Genomic DNA, 14,607 nt, shown 5'->3' with positions numbered 1-14,607 from the left:
CAGCCATAATTGCCCATGTCTTCTCATTCACCAAGGGGGTGTGTGTCTTTGGGCCCACTTCTGCCTTCCCTAGCCCATGTCTCCTTGTGTCATGTAGGGCCTAGCCCAGGTGATCCTCTTTGGCTCAGCTGCTTGGCCTCCAGCCTCTAGTCCTCGCTTCAGCCAGTGGGAAGGTTCTGCTGGCTCCTTCAGGGCTCCTGGCATTGCCTTCAGTCCACGTGGGTCCCTGGGCGGGCCTGGGTCAGAGCTGGCTGAGGGCATAGGCTCGGGCTGTACTGAGGGCAGCTTCCAGGTCAGTAGTGCTTCCGGTGCCTTGGGCCACTACTCGCGAGCCCCAGGCCTTGCCCCCCATGTGGCTGCACACTGCCAGTGCCCAGGCCTCTGCTGTGAAGGTGGGCATGGCACCCTAGGAACAGAATCAGAAGGGGAAGCGATGCAGAGTGGCCCTCCCTGCCAGCATCCACCCAAGGTATCCTCAAGAGTGGAGCTGAAGGTGATCAGCTGAAGGTGATCAGCTGAAGGTGATCATGTGCCCTTCCCAGCTGGGCACATGGTGGGGCAGTCGGGTGACAAGCTGGAGAAGGTTTGGGCTGGAAATGTGTGTGGGGAGGTTTATGAATGTGAACATCTGCTACTTGTTTACAAGGGATGTGAGGCCTGGGAGGGGTTGGTAATTAAGGAATCTCTGGTGCTTTCTGGAGTGGGGAGGGGCTGTTTTTAGGAACAAGGAGATTCCCCTATCCCTGTCCTGGAGTATTCTCATAGATACCTCCACCCAGTCTTGGCCCCTTTGTCTGGGAAGAATTAAAGGTGTAGAATCAGACAGCTGGACCAGGATGGGTATTAATGGGGGTGGTGGGCTGCTCTCCCACTTCCCTCACCTGGGCCACCTGACAGGCACACAGCACTTTCCCCATGGACTGGGGGCTGAGTAGGAGCACAGATGTGCTGGGGGCCTGCTCACACAGCTGCCGTACCACCTTCACCAGCACCTGGACCATGAAAGACAGATAGTGAGCCCATAGCTTCCCAGACCCCTAGCTACCTCCTGGTCAGGACTTTGCCCTCCTCAGACCCTGGGGCAGCCCCGCTTGGCCAGCACTCACTGAGAGAGACTCAGCAGAGACTGTGTCCACAATCAGAGGCCCCTTCGAGTGCCGCTCCAGCAGCTCCTGAGTTTTCTTTGCAGCCTATGGGGCAGGAAGGATGAGCAGAGGGGTCAGGCTCAGAGGCAGGTTTCCAATTAGCCCCCACCTCTGAACTGAGACCCAGCTAAGCAATCCCCTGCTTCCCCCACCCACCCCAAAGGTCATCAGCTCCAGGCAGAGGGGGCAGGGACTCTGCCTAGGGTGGCCTCCTTTTTGGGTCCCACATGTGTCCTTCCTCACCTCCCTCACCACTTTCCTTTCATCATAGCTTCAGGCCCCTACAAATAGGTCGCTGAAGGTGAAAGGAGGAAGGTCAGAGCACAGATGGACCAGGAGTGGGCGGGAGAAAGGGGATCCACAGTGGAGGTGTAATCAGGCCTGAATGGCACTAATCAAGTCAGCAGGCTTCCGGCGTTGGGGGGCCTGAGCCAGACTTGGGAGTTGGGGGAGAAACACAGTTTGAAAGAGACAGAAGTGGGGGAATGGCCTGGGTGATGGTTCTCAGCTGGCGGGAGAAGGAAGAAGCTGCCACCACCCCGTCCCCATGTCTTTGCACAGCCTCTGACTCACCCCCATGCCCCAGCCCTTGAGACTTCTCAGTATATGTGCTGGAGTGTCTCTGGGCACATAGGTGCAGCCAAACCTCCTCTCACCTGCCCCATCTGCAGCTTACGGATGGCAGTGTTGGCACGCCGCTGCAGCATCTTCAGTGTGGCCAGCAGCTCCCGCCGCTGCCACTGGGGCATCACAGAAGTGTCCACAGCCTATGGCCAGAAGCAGTGCATCACCCCTGCCCTTCCCTGAGCCATAGTCTCTGAGGTAGGGACCAGCAGGGCCAGGGAAGACACCCACCCTGTAGACAAACATCTGGGCCAGCTGGAGCCCAACCCGACTGGAGTGCTAGGGAGAGTCTGGAGGGGTCCAGGGAGGAATAGGGGAGGGAATAGGGCCAGGAGAGGGTGGGGAACAGCTCCACAGCAGGCGTGGCCCTCACTTCAATGAGTCGTCCTATGTCCTTAGACAGCCTCAGTGCCTCTGCCACATCCTGGCTCCCCTGACTCAGTTGCTCAGTGGCTGCTTTCACTTCCTGGGCCAGGTTCTGGCCTAGCTCTCGGGCCTGCAGGGAGGGGACAGGTAGGGTCAGGGCCGCCAGGCTTACATTCATCTCCCCAGGACAAGGCCTCTCAACTCATTACTGGTCAGGGACAAATAAGATATAACAATCAAGACCAATCAAGGCACCAGCACCAAATAAAACACATGCCAGCTGCCAACAGCTGATATGGCCACATTGGTGTGCAAGTATTAATACTGGCTCTGCTGCTGGGCACCCCTGAGCCCGAGCATGTCACCTGCCTGTGTCCCATGCACCCACTCAACCCAGAAGTCCCAGGCCTACTGGCAAGCTGACCTGCTGGGCCTGCTCCCCAGTGATGGCCAGCAGGCGGGTAGTGCCCTTGGAAAGCTGGCGGTCCCCGATGATAACCAGGTCCCCTACAGCCCCTGTACGTAACAGGTGCCTGTGGGAGGAAGGAGGTAACAGAAAGTCAGGGGGCATGACAGGAGACAAGGGAGAGGCCAGAGTGCATCTCCCATCAAGGGCTGATGGCTCCAAAGACCAAGGGAAGGGCGAGGATCTGGGGCCCCTGGGCCAGGCAGCACAAAGGAGTGACTCACGTCCCACAGCATAGCTCCACAGAGGTCTGCAGTGCGGCTTGGGAGGCTGGGTCCAATGCATGGGCCACGGGTACCCCCACTGACACCACCCGTACAGGGTCTGGGTAAATCTGAGGTCAAGAGGGGACAGGCCCGTTAACTGCCAAAGGAGAAGGATAAAGCCTCCAGGTATGCCTGAAGGAGGCCCAAAATCTCCACCAAAAGGGCTTCCCCAACTCACTTCATCCAGAGAGCGCAGGCCAGGGACATGGGCAGTGAGCGCCAGGGGCACCTCCTCCATGTACACAGGCTTATCCTGCTGCACGGCCTCCTGCACAGTGTTCTCCACTGCCCGGAGCTGCTCTGGGGTCAATGCGGTCTGGAGGGGTGGGGAGGAAATGGAAAGACAAACATGCAGTCAGTCCCACACCTGTAACTGATGCACTGAAACATGGTCAATGTTCACTGAGCTATCCCCAGGTTCTAGAATAGTGGCTAGCACATGATAGGTGCTCAGTAAACACTAGCTGAGTAGACAATTCTTTTCCATAGAAAGCTATCAGGGAGTTGGGCTTACTGGAAGCTCCAGGCCTTTCACTAGGCACCAAAAGTTGAAGAAACAGAAAAAGGAGGCTGTACCCACATGGAGCTTACAAGGGGCAGTCCAATGGAAGAGAGAACTACAGGATGAGGAGATGCAGGGGCAGGGAATAAGCAGGTGGGATGGGGATTAGCCAGCAAGTACTTCCTGGAGAAAGGATTTGAGCCAGATGTGTAAGAAGGGCAGGGAGACAGGGTGGCAGCAGAGGGAGAGGACAGCCCAGTTTGAGCAAGAATGTCTCCGGTGACAGTAGAAACAAGGAAGGAGTGGCTGGAGGTGAAGGGAGGGCCCCTGTTGGAGGGCCTTCAGAATCCCACATCAGAGCTGAGTGAGGCCCTAGATACTCTGTAGCCTGACTCCTCACTGGTGCACGAGGAGCCCAAGGGGAAAGGACTTGCCCAGGGTCCCATAGTGATTGGGTGGATGTGCTGGGCCTAGAGCCCAGGCCTCTAAGAGCAACCCGCTCACAGCAGGCTGTCTCTCTTTAAGCCTGTCACCTCACATGAAGCCTGTCTTTCTGTGCCGGGCTCACCTGGGTGGTCACATCCAAGCGCAGCTGCTCAGGATTGAGATGGGAGCCCTGCTGCTCTGTGCCAGGGCCCAGGGTCTGCCGCAGTGCCCAGTTCAGCAGGTGGGTGGCCGTGTGCTTCGCCATGCAGCCTAGACGCCAGGCCTGAAATACTTTTGTCACCCAGGGTCCTGGGTGAGGGCAGGGGGTGGGGAGAGTGAAAGGCTGCAGTGTATTGGGAACAGTCAGGGAGGATCCTTACCTTATCCACATGCAGCTGCACCTGGTCCCCGATCTGCAGGCACTCAGGGGCTACTGCCTCATGCAGGATGAAACCCCCACAGACCTGGGCCCGGGCTACTGGGAACAGCACGTCCTGGGGGAGGGTAGGGGTCAGGATGCCTGTAGCCTTTCCCTTCCCTTGGCTCCCACCCAGGCTTGGGTCTGCCACCCACAGAAATCAGCCTGGGTTGTGGTGGAGACTCACCTCTTGCCCTACCCGCACCAGGTAGCCGCGGTCTGAAGCCTGGCCCCCCTGTTCTGCATAGAAGTTGGTCCTGTCCAAGAGGAGGCCACAGCGCTGGCCTTTCCCCACGGAGGCCACTGCTGTCCCGTCCTCTGTATACAGCTGCAATACCTGGGCCTCACAGGTGCCAAACTCTGCCAGGGAACAGAATGGTTATTAGTGGTGGGCAGGGGCTGGAGATGTGAAGATGGGTCTGCCTTGGGGCTAACAGGCACCCCGCAGGGCACTTCCAGCTGGGGGGGCCACAGAGACCCCTGGTGGCCATCTTGGGGAATACATAGGGGCTAGCAGCAACTATCTTGGACATTCTTCTCAGTAATGGTCAGGCAAGCTCGCGGTGGCAGACCTCGGTCCAGGCTCTCACCATAACTTCCGTTGGGTCGCAGGGAGTAGTTGTACTTGGGGCTGTTGTCAGTTGGAGGCACTCCTTGGCGCTGCAGCTCCCCCAGTGCATGGACATCAAGCCACAATCCCTGCTTCTGAACTGGCTCAGCCTGCCGTGCCTGGTGCTGCAGGATGGGCATGGAAGAACTACATGGAGAATGAAAGTGGGACTTCAGCCTCGCAGGTCCCTGTCCCTGCCACACAGCTGTGGACTCTGCAGCCCTTCTGGAATAAGAATTCAGGGCTTGGCTGGCTGCTTGAGCCCCTGGGCTGGTTGGTGAACCATCCGTCATGTAGGATCCTCGGGATTAGGCCTTCTTGCCCACTGCTGCCCCTGGAAGGCCCCTCTCCAGGAAGCTGTGCTGGCTTCTGCTCCTGTGTTTAGCCCATTGGCTAGTGTTGCTTTCTACAGGTTGTGGCCTGAGGTTTTAGAAACCTCCCAGGTGAGGGGACAGATCCTATCTCAGATTCTTGATTTCTCTCAATATCCACAGCTCTTCCCCCAGGAGCTCAGGGCTGGGGAAGGGGTGTCCCAACAGAACCCAGCATGGGGGTGCCACAGCTTGTACCTGGGCCTCCTCCTGGGCCAACCGCTCCAGTCCAGTGGAGTCCAGCTGGACCCCTTTCTCCTCCAGCATCAGCTCTACCATGTCCAAGGGGAGCCCCAGGTCTCCAGATAGTGACAAGGACCAGGCCACTTCAGCTTCAAGAAAGGAAGACAAAGAGTGTTGATTGGCCGGGCGCGGTGGCTCAAGCCTGTAATCCCAGCACTTTGGGAGGCTGAGACGGGCGGATCACGAGGTCAGGAGATCGAGACCATCCTGGCTAACACTGTGAAACCCCGTCTCTACTAAAAAATACAAAAAAAACTAGCTGGGCGAGGTGGCGGGCGCCTGTAGTCCCAGCTACTCGGGAGGCTGAGGCAGGAGAATGGCGTGAACCCGGGAGGCGGAGCTTGCAGTGAGCTGAGATCCGGCCACTGCACTCCAGCCCCGGCGACAGAGTGAGACTCCGTCTCAAAAAAAAAAAAAAAAAAAAAAGAGTGTTGACAAGCGGAGGGATTAGACAAAGAAGGGGAGAAAAATAAGGTCCAGGGCCCTTCTAACCACGCAGAAGCCACCAGATGCCAAACACAAATACCCCCTCCATACTGGGTAGCCTCAGGAGAGGGGTCACATTCAGGCTTCATGCCGCAAGGCCAGAGCTGGGGGTAGTCCAGGGTACTCCCTGGGCACAGGTCATTTCAAGGGAGGAGGGAAGCTCAGTCTATTTATGAAGCCAACCTAGGAAAGCAGGAGGCAGGGCTAGCTGGGCAGTGTGGACATAGGGAGAGGCAGGGTGGTGTTCCTGCTGCAGAGGGGTCTGGGTATGGAAGGAGAGTCCAGGGAGATAGGAACATTGGGCAGAGGTTGGGGGTGGACATGAGGCAAGGGGCTGGCCCAGAGCTCCCTCCTCTGCCCACCCTGGCGAGTCTCAGCAAGTCCCTTGTGCATGGGCTCGGTATCCCACTGACCAGGGAACATATCTGAAGGTCCCAGGGTCCTCAGAGTCCGATCAATGATCCGCCGACCCCGCTCCAGGGAGGCCAGGAAGGCTGCCTCGTCCTCTAACACCAGGTTGGCAATCTGAACCAGACAGAGCAGAAGTGGAGCTGGGTCTCCTTGGAAGGAGGGTCTCTCTCCACAACTCTCCCATCAAACCCTTTCTCTCCCACTGGAATCCAGTACCTGGGCTGAGTTCCTTTGCAGTTCTGGATAAGCATCTCCCTGGGGGAGGTGGAGAAGGCTGAGGAGGTGTGAAAGGCAACCAACCCACCCCCACCTCCCCACCCTGGGCCTCCCTGAGGACACCTGCCCTGGAGGCTCAGACACATTGAAGGGCTGGGAGAGGGACTCAAATGGGGAACTGGTTTCCCTATAGGGTGGCAGAAGGGGCTCATGAGGTCAAAGGCTCAGCAGTTTGGACAAGGAGCCTCAAGTTTTCCTGCTTCTTGTAAGCAAGGACAGCTTTCTTAGCTTGCTGATAGGATGCTGGGCTGGACATTTAGGGTGGGGACCTCTGGGCACCCAGGCTGGGGGCACTGTCTAGGCTCAGTGGTAGGCTCCCCAGAGTGCCCAGGGAGGCCCACAGTGGAGAAGAAGCTCTGTCCTTACCAATATCTCCACCACTACAGGCACCAGGCTGCCTAGGAAGCCCGGTGGTGCCTTTAAGATCTCCATGGAGAAACGCACAGCTCGACGGAGGATCCGACGAAGAACCAGCCTAAAGGGGTTCAGAGCCCAGACATGAACCCCTAGCAGCTCATGGTCAGCAATATGGGGAGTGAGAAGGACAAGATCCACAGTGTGTGCTCCCACCCCAAAGCTCTCCCTCTCCCCATTCCTCCTACTGGCTCAACCAGACCCACCTCTCCTCTTCCTTCCCTCCTCCACCTGTGACCCCCAGCAGCCCCTGTCCTCTCTGTAGCCCTTCCAGACTCACGGGGGACCTGACATCCCAGGGAAGACGCCATCAGAAATGCAGACACTGAGTGTGCGGATGTGGTCAGCCACCACGCGGTACGCTGTGTCTGTGCGCCCCTCGTCTGCCACCCCTACCCGGCCCAAGTAAGGGGGTGCCCTGCAGCCCTGGGAAGCAGGAGAGAAAGAGTCAGCCAGTGGCCCTGCCTGAACTGGCCCAGGCAGGTGCTCTTTATCGCCTCTAGAGCATCTGCCTTCAGCCCTAAAGCCAACCACATCCAGAATGGCCTTGCCAGTCCAGTCCTGGGCTGAGAAGCCTCACGGATGAGCAGGAGCCAGGCCCTGCCCTCACGGGGCTCATATTTGGTGCTACAAGTGAACATATCTGTGATCATTTACTGAATTTCTATCAGAACTGGGTGAGAACTTGAACAACATGACCTCTAATCCCCAAAACAGCCCATTCCAGGAGGTATTAGTATCCTTGCTTTACAGAAGAGGAAGCTGAGGCTCAGAGGAACTCAGTGACACAAGGCTACCCAGCTCTCAAGGAGCAGATCTGAGATCTCAGCCGGGCCTGTCGGACTCCAGGTGCTCTCCACTACCTGTTCTTGCCTCTCCCATCTTTTGTGGGGGTGGGCAGGGAGAGAGAGTGTAAACTACATACATGGAAATGCTCCAAAGCAGGGAGCTTGATTCACCTAGCTCCAAACCTCTCTCTTCCCCAAACTTCTTCATCTAACAGTCATGCCATTCAGTGTGTTGCTCAAATCAATTGTCTGGGAGCCATCTTTGAATTCTTTCCCCTACCCATCGTAATCCATCAGTGGATCCTTTCGCTTCTACCTCCATGAGATCTCTCAACTCAATCTACTTGTCTCTACTTCCACTGCTGTTAGCCGAAGTCATGCCCTGTGGTTCTTGCCTGGATCAATAATAGCCTCCCAATTGATTCCTAAGTTTCTGCTCTCATCTCCCTCCAGTTCATCCTCCACACAGTAACAGGAGTAGGCTTTTAAAAGTGTACATCATGCTGGGCACAGTGGCTCACACCTGTAATCACAACACTTTGGGAGGCTGAGGCGGGTGATCACCCGAGGTCAGGAGTTTCAAACCAGCCTGGCCAACTTGGTGAAACCCCATCTGTACTAAAAATATAGATTTTTTGTGTGACGACGGGTGCCTGTAATCCCAGCTACTCTAGAGGCTGAGGCATGAGAATCGCTTGAGCCCAGGAGACAGAGGTTGCAGTGAGCTGAGATCATGCCACTGCACTCCAGCCTGGGTGACAGAGCAAGACTCTGTCTCAAAAAAAAAAAAAAAAAAAGAAGAGTTCTCAGTGGGGAGTGGCATGACCTGATGTACATTTTTATTTATTTATTTATTTTTGAGATGAAGTCTCACTCTGTTGCCCAGGTTGGAGTGCAGTAGCACGATCTCAATTTATTGCAACCTCTACCTCCTGGGTTCAAGTGATTCTCCTGTCTCAGCCTCCTAAGTGGCTGGGACTACAGGTATGTGTCAGCATGCCTTGCTGATTTTTCTATTTTTTAGTAGACAGGGTTTTGCCATGTTGGCCAGGCTGGTCTCCAACTCCTGACCTCAAGCGAACCACCTCCCTCTGCCTCCCCAAGTGCTAGGATTACAGGCATGAACCACCGCACCCAGCCCTTAGAACCCTTCTTGCCACTCTGAGAATCAAAGCCCCACTTTGGACTTCAAGGCCCACAAGACTGAACTCTGCCCTCTTGTCTGTGGTAGACTGTTCACAAAAATGGCCCTTTCCTATGCATATGCCACTTTAAAAATGGGACTTTACAGCTGTTTCCCATCAAGGAATAGACTCTGTTTCTCCATCCCCTGAATCTGTGCTGGCTTTGCGACTTGCTTTGGCCCACAGAATATACTGGAAACAACACTGTTCTAAGCCTATGTGTCTGCTCTCTGTCTTGGAACCTTGCTGAGCTGTGATGTGGACAAGCCCAGACCAGCCAGCTAGGTGATGACAGACACATGGCCCAGTCACCCCTACTGCCTCCAAACTGACAGCCAGCCAAGCCCCAGAGGAGGAGCTGCCTCTTAGCTGACCACAGATGGATGAGTGAGCTCACACAAGACCAAAGAATGAGCCAGCTAAGCCCAGCCTAAACTCTAGCTCACAGACTCAGGGGTCAAATACATGGTTGGTGATTAAGCCACAGAGCATTAGGGTGGTTTGTTATACAGCAAAAGCTAATTGACACATGTTCCTATTATATCCCATGGGATTCTCCTTTAGCTGGCTGGCCACCTTTTTGTTTCTGGCATATGTCAAGCCCTTTCTTGGGGGGCAATGGGGAGGGTATAAGCTATACACACATGGAAATGCTCCAAAGCAGAGAGCTTGATTCACCTAGCTCGAAAGCTTTCTCTTCCCCAGGCTTCTTCATCTCAGTAAACAGTCATGCCATTCACTGTGTTGCTCAAGCCAATAGCCTGGGAGCCATCTTTGATGTCTCTTTCCCCTCCCCATCTAATCCATCAGTACCAAGGTCCTTGGTACCTGCTGTCCCCTCTGCCTGGAAAGAGCTTCTTGTGGCTGACTCCTCCTTCTTCGGGGCTCAGCTCAAAGGTCATCTTCTTGGTGAGCCTTCCCTAAGTACCTTATCTAAGATTCCTCTGTACCCCTCCTTCTTCCTAGTTACTTTCACCCATGTTTACTGCCTGTTCACAATCTGTAAGCTATTACTTTGTTCTTTAACACATTTACTGTCTATCTCTCATGCTAGCATATAATCTCCATGATCTCTTTCCTGCTTACTGCTGTGTCTTCTGTACCAAACACAAAGGACTTAACATAAAGCAAGCACTCAACAAGTATTTTCTGAATAAATGAAAGAGGTAAGGAGTTAGGAGGAACAGCAGGTAATAAGTAATGAATCCCAGTGTCTTGCTTGACGTCTTGGAATTCTTGGTCGGTTATTGTCCTCAGATGCTGAGAACACTCTTGAGTTCTCAACAAAGATGGAATGCAATGGGGCTGAGGGCTGTGATGAGCAAGTTGGAGGGCTTCTGGAAGGGAAGAGGCACTTACCTGCTGTATGGCGTGGAGCAGCGGGGAAAAGAGGTCAGTGTCATAGGTGGAGTGTTTGCCTTGCAGCACAGCCACCAGCCTTTCCAGGCCCATTCCTGTGTCCACATGCCACTGGGGCAAGGGCTGCAGGCTTCCATCTGCCTCTCTGTCCAGGGAAGGTGTGCAAGGTGAGGCCCCACCCAGGATTACAGGTGTGAGATGCCCAAGTGGAGTAGAGAAATGTTGGGTGGCGGGGAGCCCAAGGGGGCTGACAATGGGAGGAACCAGACAATCAGTATCTTCCCCTGCCACCCTGCAATAGCAGATGATGATGGCCTTGGGGTCCCGTCCTTTCTCATATAGAGCTATCTCCACTCTCACCCCTGCTTGGGCCCTTGCCTGGGCAGCAGACATCCCATCTTGGGACAGAATTCTTTGCCCCTAGAAAAACATGTTAAGGCTAGAAGAAAATCTGAGATCATCAAGTTCAACTCAACTTGTTGATCATCAAGTTCAACAGAGAATAGCAGTGACTTGTTTAAGCTGTCACAGGCAAAGACTACAATTAAATCAGTTATCATCTATAAGGTGATGAGAATTGTGCCTGGCACATGGTAAGCACCATTTACGTGTTTGTTTTTATATGAAACAGATCAAAGTCTTCTAATTGCCACCTTTTCCACTTCTAGCCAGGGATTCTCGTCCTGCTTCAGCACCCCCTTACCTGTTATGTTGCATGAAGACCAGGTTCCAAAGTTCTACCAGCTGTGGGGCTCCCACCCCACCAGCAAGGTCATAGTGGATCTCAGTACAGGGTCCACAAGGGCCGGTATCCCCCATCTCCCAGAAGTTCTCTTGTGGTCCAAAGGAAAGCACACGAGTAGCAGGCACCCTGGGGAGAAAGGCAGGCGAGTGGTGGGAGACAGACAGACCCAGAAGCTGGGACCCTCTCTGCCATGACAGCCCCTCCCTCAAGTCGAAGCTCAGCAAGAGGAAGAACAGGGCTAAGTCCACAGTATCCTGGAATGAAATGCTGAGACTCTGAGGATTGGTGCTGGTAGTCTCCATTATCCAGTCCTCCTGCCCTCCAGGAATGAACATAAGTAGGGGGTTGACTTACCCTAAGCTCAGCCAAATGTCCCTGGTCTCCAGGTCTGGCTCCAGCCCTGCCTTAGGGTCACCATCAAAGTAGGAGACCCAGAGCCTTTCCACAGGGATCCCATAGACCTGAGTCAGCAGTTCCCAGGCCATGCTACATGCCTCCTCCTGCAGCAGAAACCAGCATGGGGTGGGGGGAGAAAGATGGGTGAGACGGAGACCCCACTGAAGTAATCAAGCCACATGAGTTTAGCTCCCCACTTAAGACAGAAGCATTTCTGCGGCCATCTTGTTCCCAGAATAAGCCATGAACCATTACTGCCTCTGAGTGTTTACTGCCCAGAAAGCTTCCCCTTCTTCTAAATCCTATCTTCTTTCAAGTCCCAGAACAAGTCCCACTTTCACATGAAATTCGCTGCCTACTCTAGCCTGGAGTGATCTTTAACTTTAGTAAGTACCTTAGCATTGCTATTTGACCATTTACTCAAACAACAATTTTTGAGTAGTCATTAGGCAGGAAGCAGAGTCTCTGCCCTTCAGGGACTTACAATCCAATCAGGGAAGCGAGGTAATTCCTGTTAACACTTGCTCAACTAGCACTTTGCCTCCACATCTGGTATTAGGCCCTGCCTAAGCAGCAGACAGTACAATGGAAACAGGACAAACTGACTCCCTTCTTGGCTGATCAATGCTCCCTAGAGACTCACCTTAAAATATTCACCTCCAAAGGCCCAATTGCCAAGCATTTCAAAGAAGGTATGATGGGAAAGGTCTCGACCCACATCTTCCAGGTCGTTATGGCGTCCTCCAGCTCTCACACATTTCTGGCTGTTGGCCACACGTCGGAAGCCTGCCATTTCGCTTCGTGGATCCACGGTGCCCAGAAAGATTGGCTTGAACTGGAAGCACATGGCGGGGAGGAGGAGAGAGGGATATCCCAATTTCTCAGTAGAAGGGAAATGTGGGGATTGGGGATAGGGATGGCTGTTCAGACCGAAGGCTGACGGTGCCCCTGAGAGTGCACTGTAATCTTGGTCTAGGAGGACAACCTGGGAGCCTGGAGACAGCCATCTCTGGTATGTGGGGAGCACAGAAGAGGTAAATAAATCATGAACCGGAGACCCTCTGCTAGTAAAATGAGCAAGGTAAAAGGAGGAATGTGTTGGGAGCTGGAAACAGGGCACTGAAATGTGGCATCCTCCGTCTCGGCTTCTTCAACTACACCCAATAACTTCAGGGTACAAAACTAAGACTTATTTAGTAGGGATCCCAGACGGCCTCTAAGGTTAACTTACGCCGCCCCTATTTTACAGATGAGGACAATGAAGTCTAGAAAAGGTAAGTGGCTGATAAAAATCAAAAGCTTAGAGAATAGTACTCAGCACCCAACAGGTGATCAGTAAATATTTAATGAAAGCGTTATCTTTATTTAAAGAGCGAATAAATGAAATGGGATTTCCCCCACCAGTCTGCCCCCACGGGATTCCACTCCAGCCATTTCTGGACCTAATACTCAATTCCAATTCAGAAGTTCCCAGGTCAAGCCCTCCCCAAGCCCTCCCTATACTCTGAGCGCCGTACCCCCATCACTTTACCCAACCAAGCACCGCCCTCTTTCCCCAAAAGCTACGAACTCCGCCTCTCGCTTCTTTTGCCCAATCCTGCAGCGTCTTTCTCACCGGAAAACTTACAAACTCCGCTCCCTATCAGTATGGTTCGGCCCTCACCTGGTTCATGCCCGCGTTGACAAAAAGCAAACTGGGGTCGCCGCGGGGCCGCACGGAGGCGGAGGGCACCAGCCGGTGGCCATGGCGGTCCCGAAAGAAGTTCAGAAAGGCGGCCCTCACGGCCGAGGCCTTGGCTGCAGGGGGCTCGGATGAGAGCGGCCGATGGCTGGGGCCCCGCCATGCGGGCGACCTTCGAATGGCCCGCCGCAGCCGCCGGGCTGCAGCTGCCACCGACGCTGCCATCTTAGCTCCGGGCAGTGACTTTACGGGGTCAAAGAGTGACGAGGAAAGGAAGCCAGGCGTTTCCTACAGCGGCCCCTGGCTGTAGGAGGACTCAGGGGGCGGCTCTGCCGCCGGTGTGGAAGTAATCGATTGGGTCGCTGGCAGAAGTCGATCTAGCACAGCGCCTGGCACATAGTAGGTTTTTAATTCATTCGGCATTAAACACATATTCAGAGCCTAGTGTGTGCTAGGCATTGTTTTGGGCGTTTAGGGTACAAAATTAACAAAATGCCCTGCCCATTGAAATCTGTATTCTAGCAGTAATTGCTGTTGTGCTTATTAGTTTTGCAAAGTTACAAATGGGGTTGCAATAAACAAGTGTGGATTCAACTTCGTGTGTGTGTGTATGTGTGTGTGTGTTTTGTGTGGGTGTTTCCAGGCTGAGGGAAGAAGGCAGAGAGTGACAGAGGAGTATCAGCATTCATTCAAGAGGTATTCAACAAATAGTTTTTGAAGACCTAGTATGTGCTAGGCAACGTTCTAGGCATTTGCCAGTTCCCTTGGACCTTGGCATCAGACACCGCCATTTTGCCCTTGAAGCAGGAGTCTATAGGAGAACACAGAAACCAAACAGCATCTGCTATATTATTAATTGCCTAACATTTGGTCTTGTCATTTGCCTGGGGATCAGGGAGAATCCAGGTCGTCAAGGCAGGAAGAAGCTGTTGGCTGATAGCTGCAGAGATTTCACTCTCTAAGCCTTCTAATGCACTGAGGTTTTGTGTGTTTTCGTTTAAGGTAAGAGATATACCCGTCCTACCTCTCCCTTCTGTCTTTCCATAGTAGCAGCTGTGACCCTGAAGCCAACAGGCCCTTGTGGATGCAGTCAGGGTGCTCATGGGGTTTCTTATGATGCCCTTGGCTTGGAAAATTAAACAGATTGGGAAGAGAGAAGAGAATCTGCCAAGCTAAAACTCAATAGAAGTTCCAGCGCTGAGGTCAGTGTAATAATGGAGAAGGCCTTAACCATCCAGGTGGTCTATTTTAGCCACCATTCTGTGTGTGTTAAGTTATTTGGGGTCTTTGGATACATAGTTTCTTTGGGGAATCTACATTGGACTTGAATTTCTATAGTGATAGTTAATTCTCAACTTTGTATTCTGACAGCACCTATAACTCCTATTCCATGATCCCCTTTTTCTCCCTTTGCCCACATAGAGTAAAGG

The 14,607-nt window shown here is 53.7% G+C and overlaps 1 protein-coding gene across 2 annotated transcripts; it reads right to left on the bottom strand.

The window, feature by feature from the left end:
• Positions 1-202: 202 nt before the first annotated feature.
• On the bottom strand, positions 203-13,436 carry AARS2 (alanyl-tRNA synthetase 2, mitochondrial). Of its 2 annotated transcripts, XM_017878103.1 has the most exons (22): positions 13,160-13,436; positions 12,140-12,331; positions 11,455-11,600; positions 11,059-11,226; positions 10,356-10,500; positions 7,305-7,450; positions 6,977-7,085; positions 6,551-6,589; positions 6,337-6,448; positions 5,393-5,526; positions 4,804-4,948; positions 4,401-4,573; positions 4,176-4,289; positions 3,938-4,078; positions 3,046-3,183; positions 2,826-2,935; positions 2,560-2,668; positions 2,143-2,265; positions 1,802-1,912; positions 1,107-1,190; positions 882-992; positions 203-406 (listed from the first exon to the last, which is right to left on the bottom strand). In XM_017878103.1, the coding sequence occupies exons 1-22, from the start codon at positions 13,400-13,402 to the stop codon at positions 242-244; spliced, it is 2,958 nt and encodes a 985-aa protein (XP_017733592.1). In that variant the 5' UTR covers positions 13,403-13,436; the 3' UTR covers positions 203-241. The 2 variants fall into 2 exon arrangements, with proteins under 2 accessions (XP_017733592.1, XP_017733593.1); XM_017878104.1 differs by lacking the exons at positions 6,551-6,589; positions 6,977-7,085; positions 7,305-7,450.
• Between the last annotated feature and the right edge of the window lie 1,171 nt (positions 13,437-14,607).

The sequence above is a fragment of the Rhinopithecus bieti genome, unplaced genomic scaffold (assembly GCF_001698545.2).
Source record: "Rhinopithecus bieti isolate Rb0 unplaced genomic scaffold, ASM169854v2 scaffold_9981, whole genome shotgun sequence".
NCBI lineage: Eukaryota > Metazoa > Chordata > Mammalia > Primates > Cercopithecidae > Rhinopithecus > Rhinopithecus bieti.
Note: the sequence above shows the minus strand (reverse complement) of the source record. Positions and strands in the feature narration are given on the sequence as shown.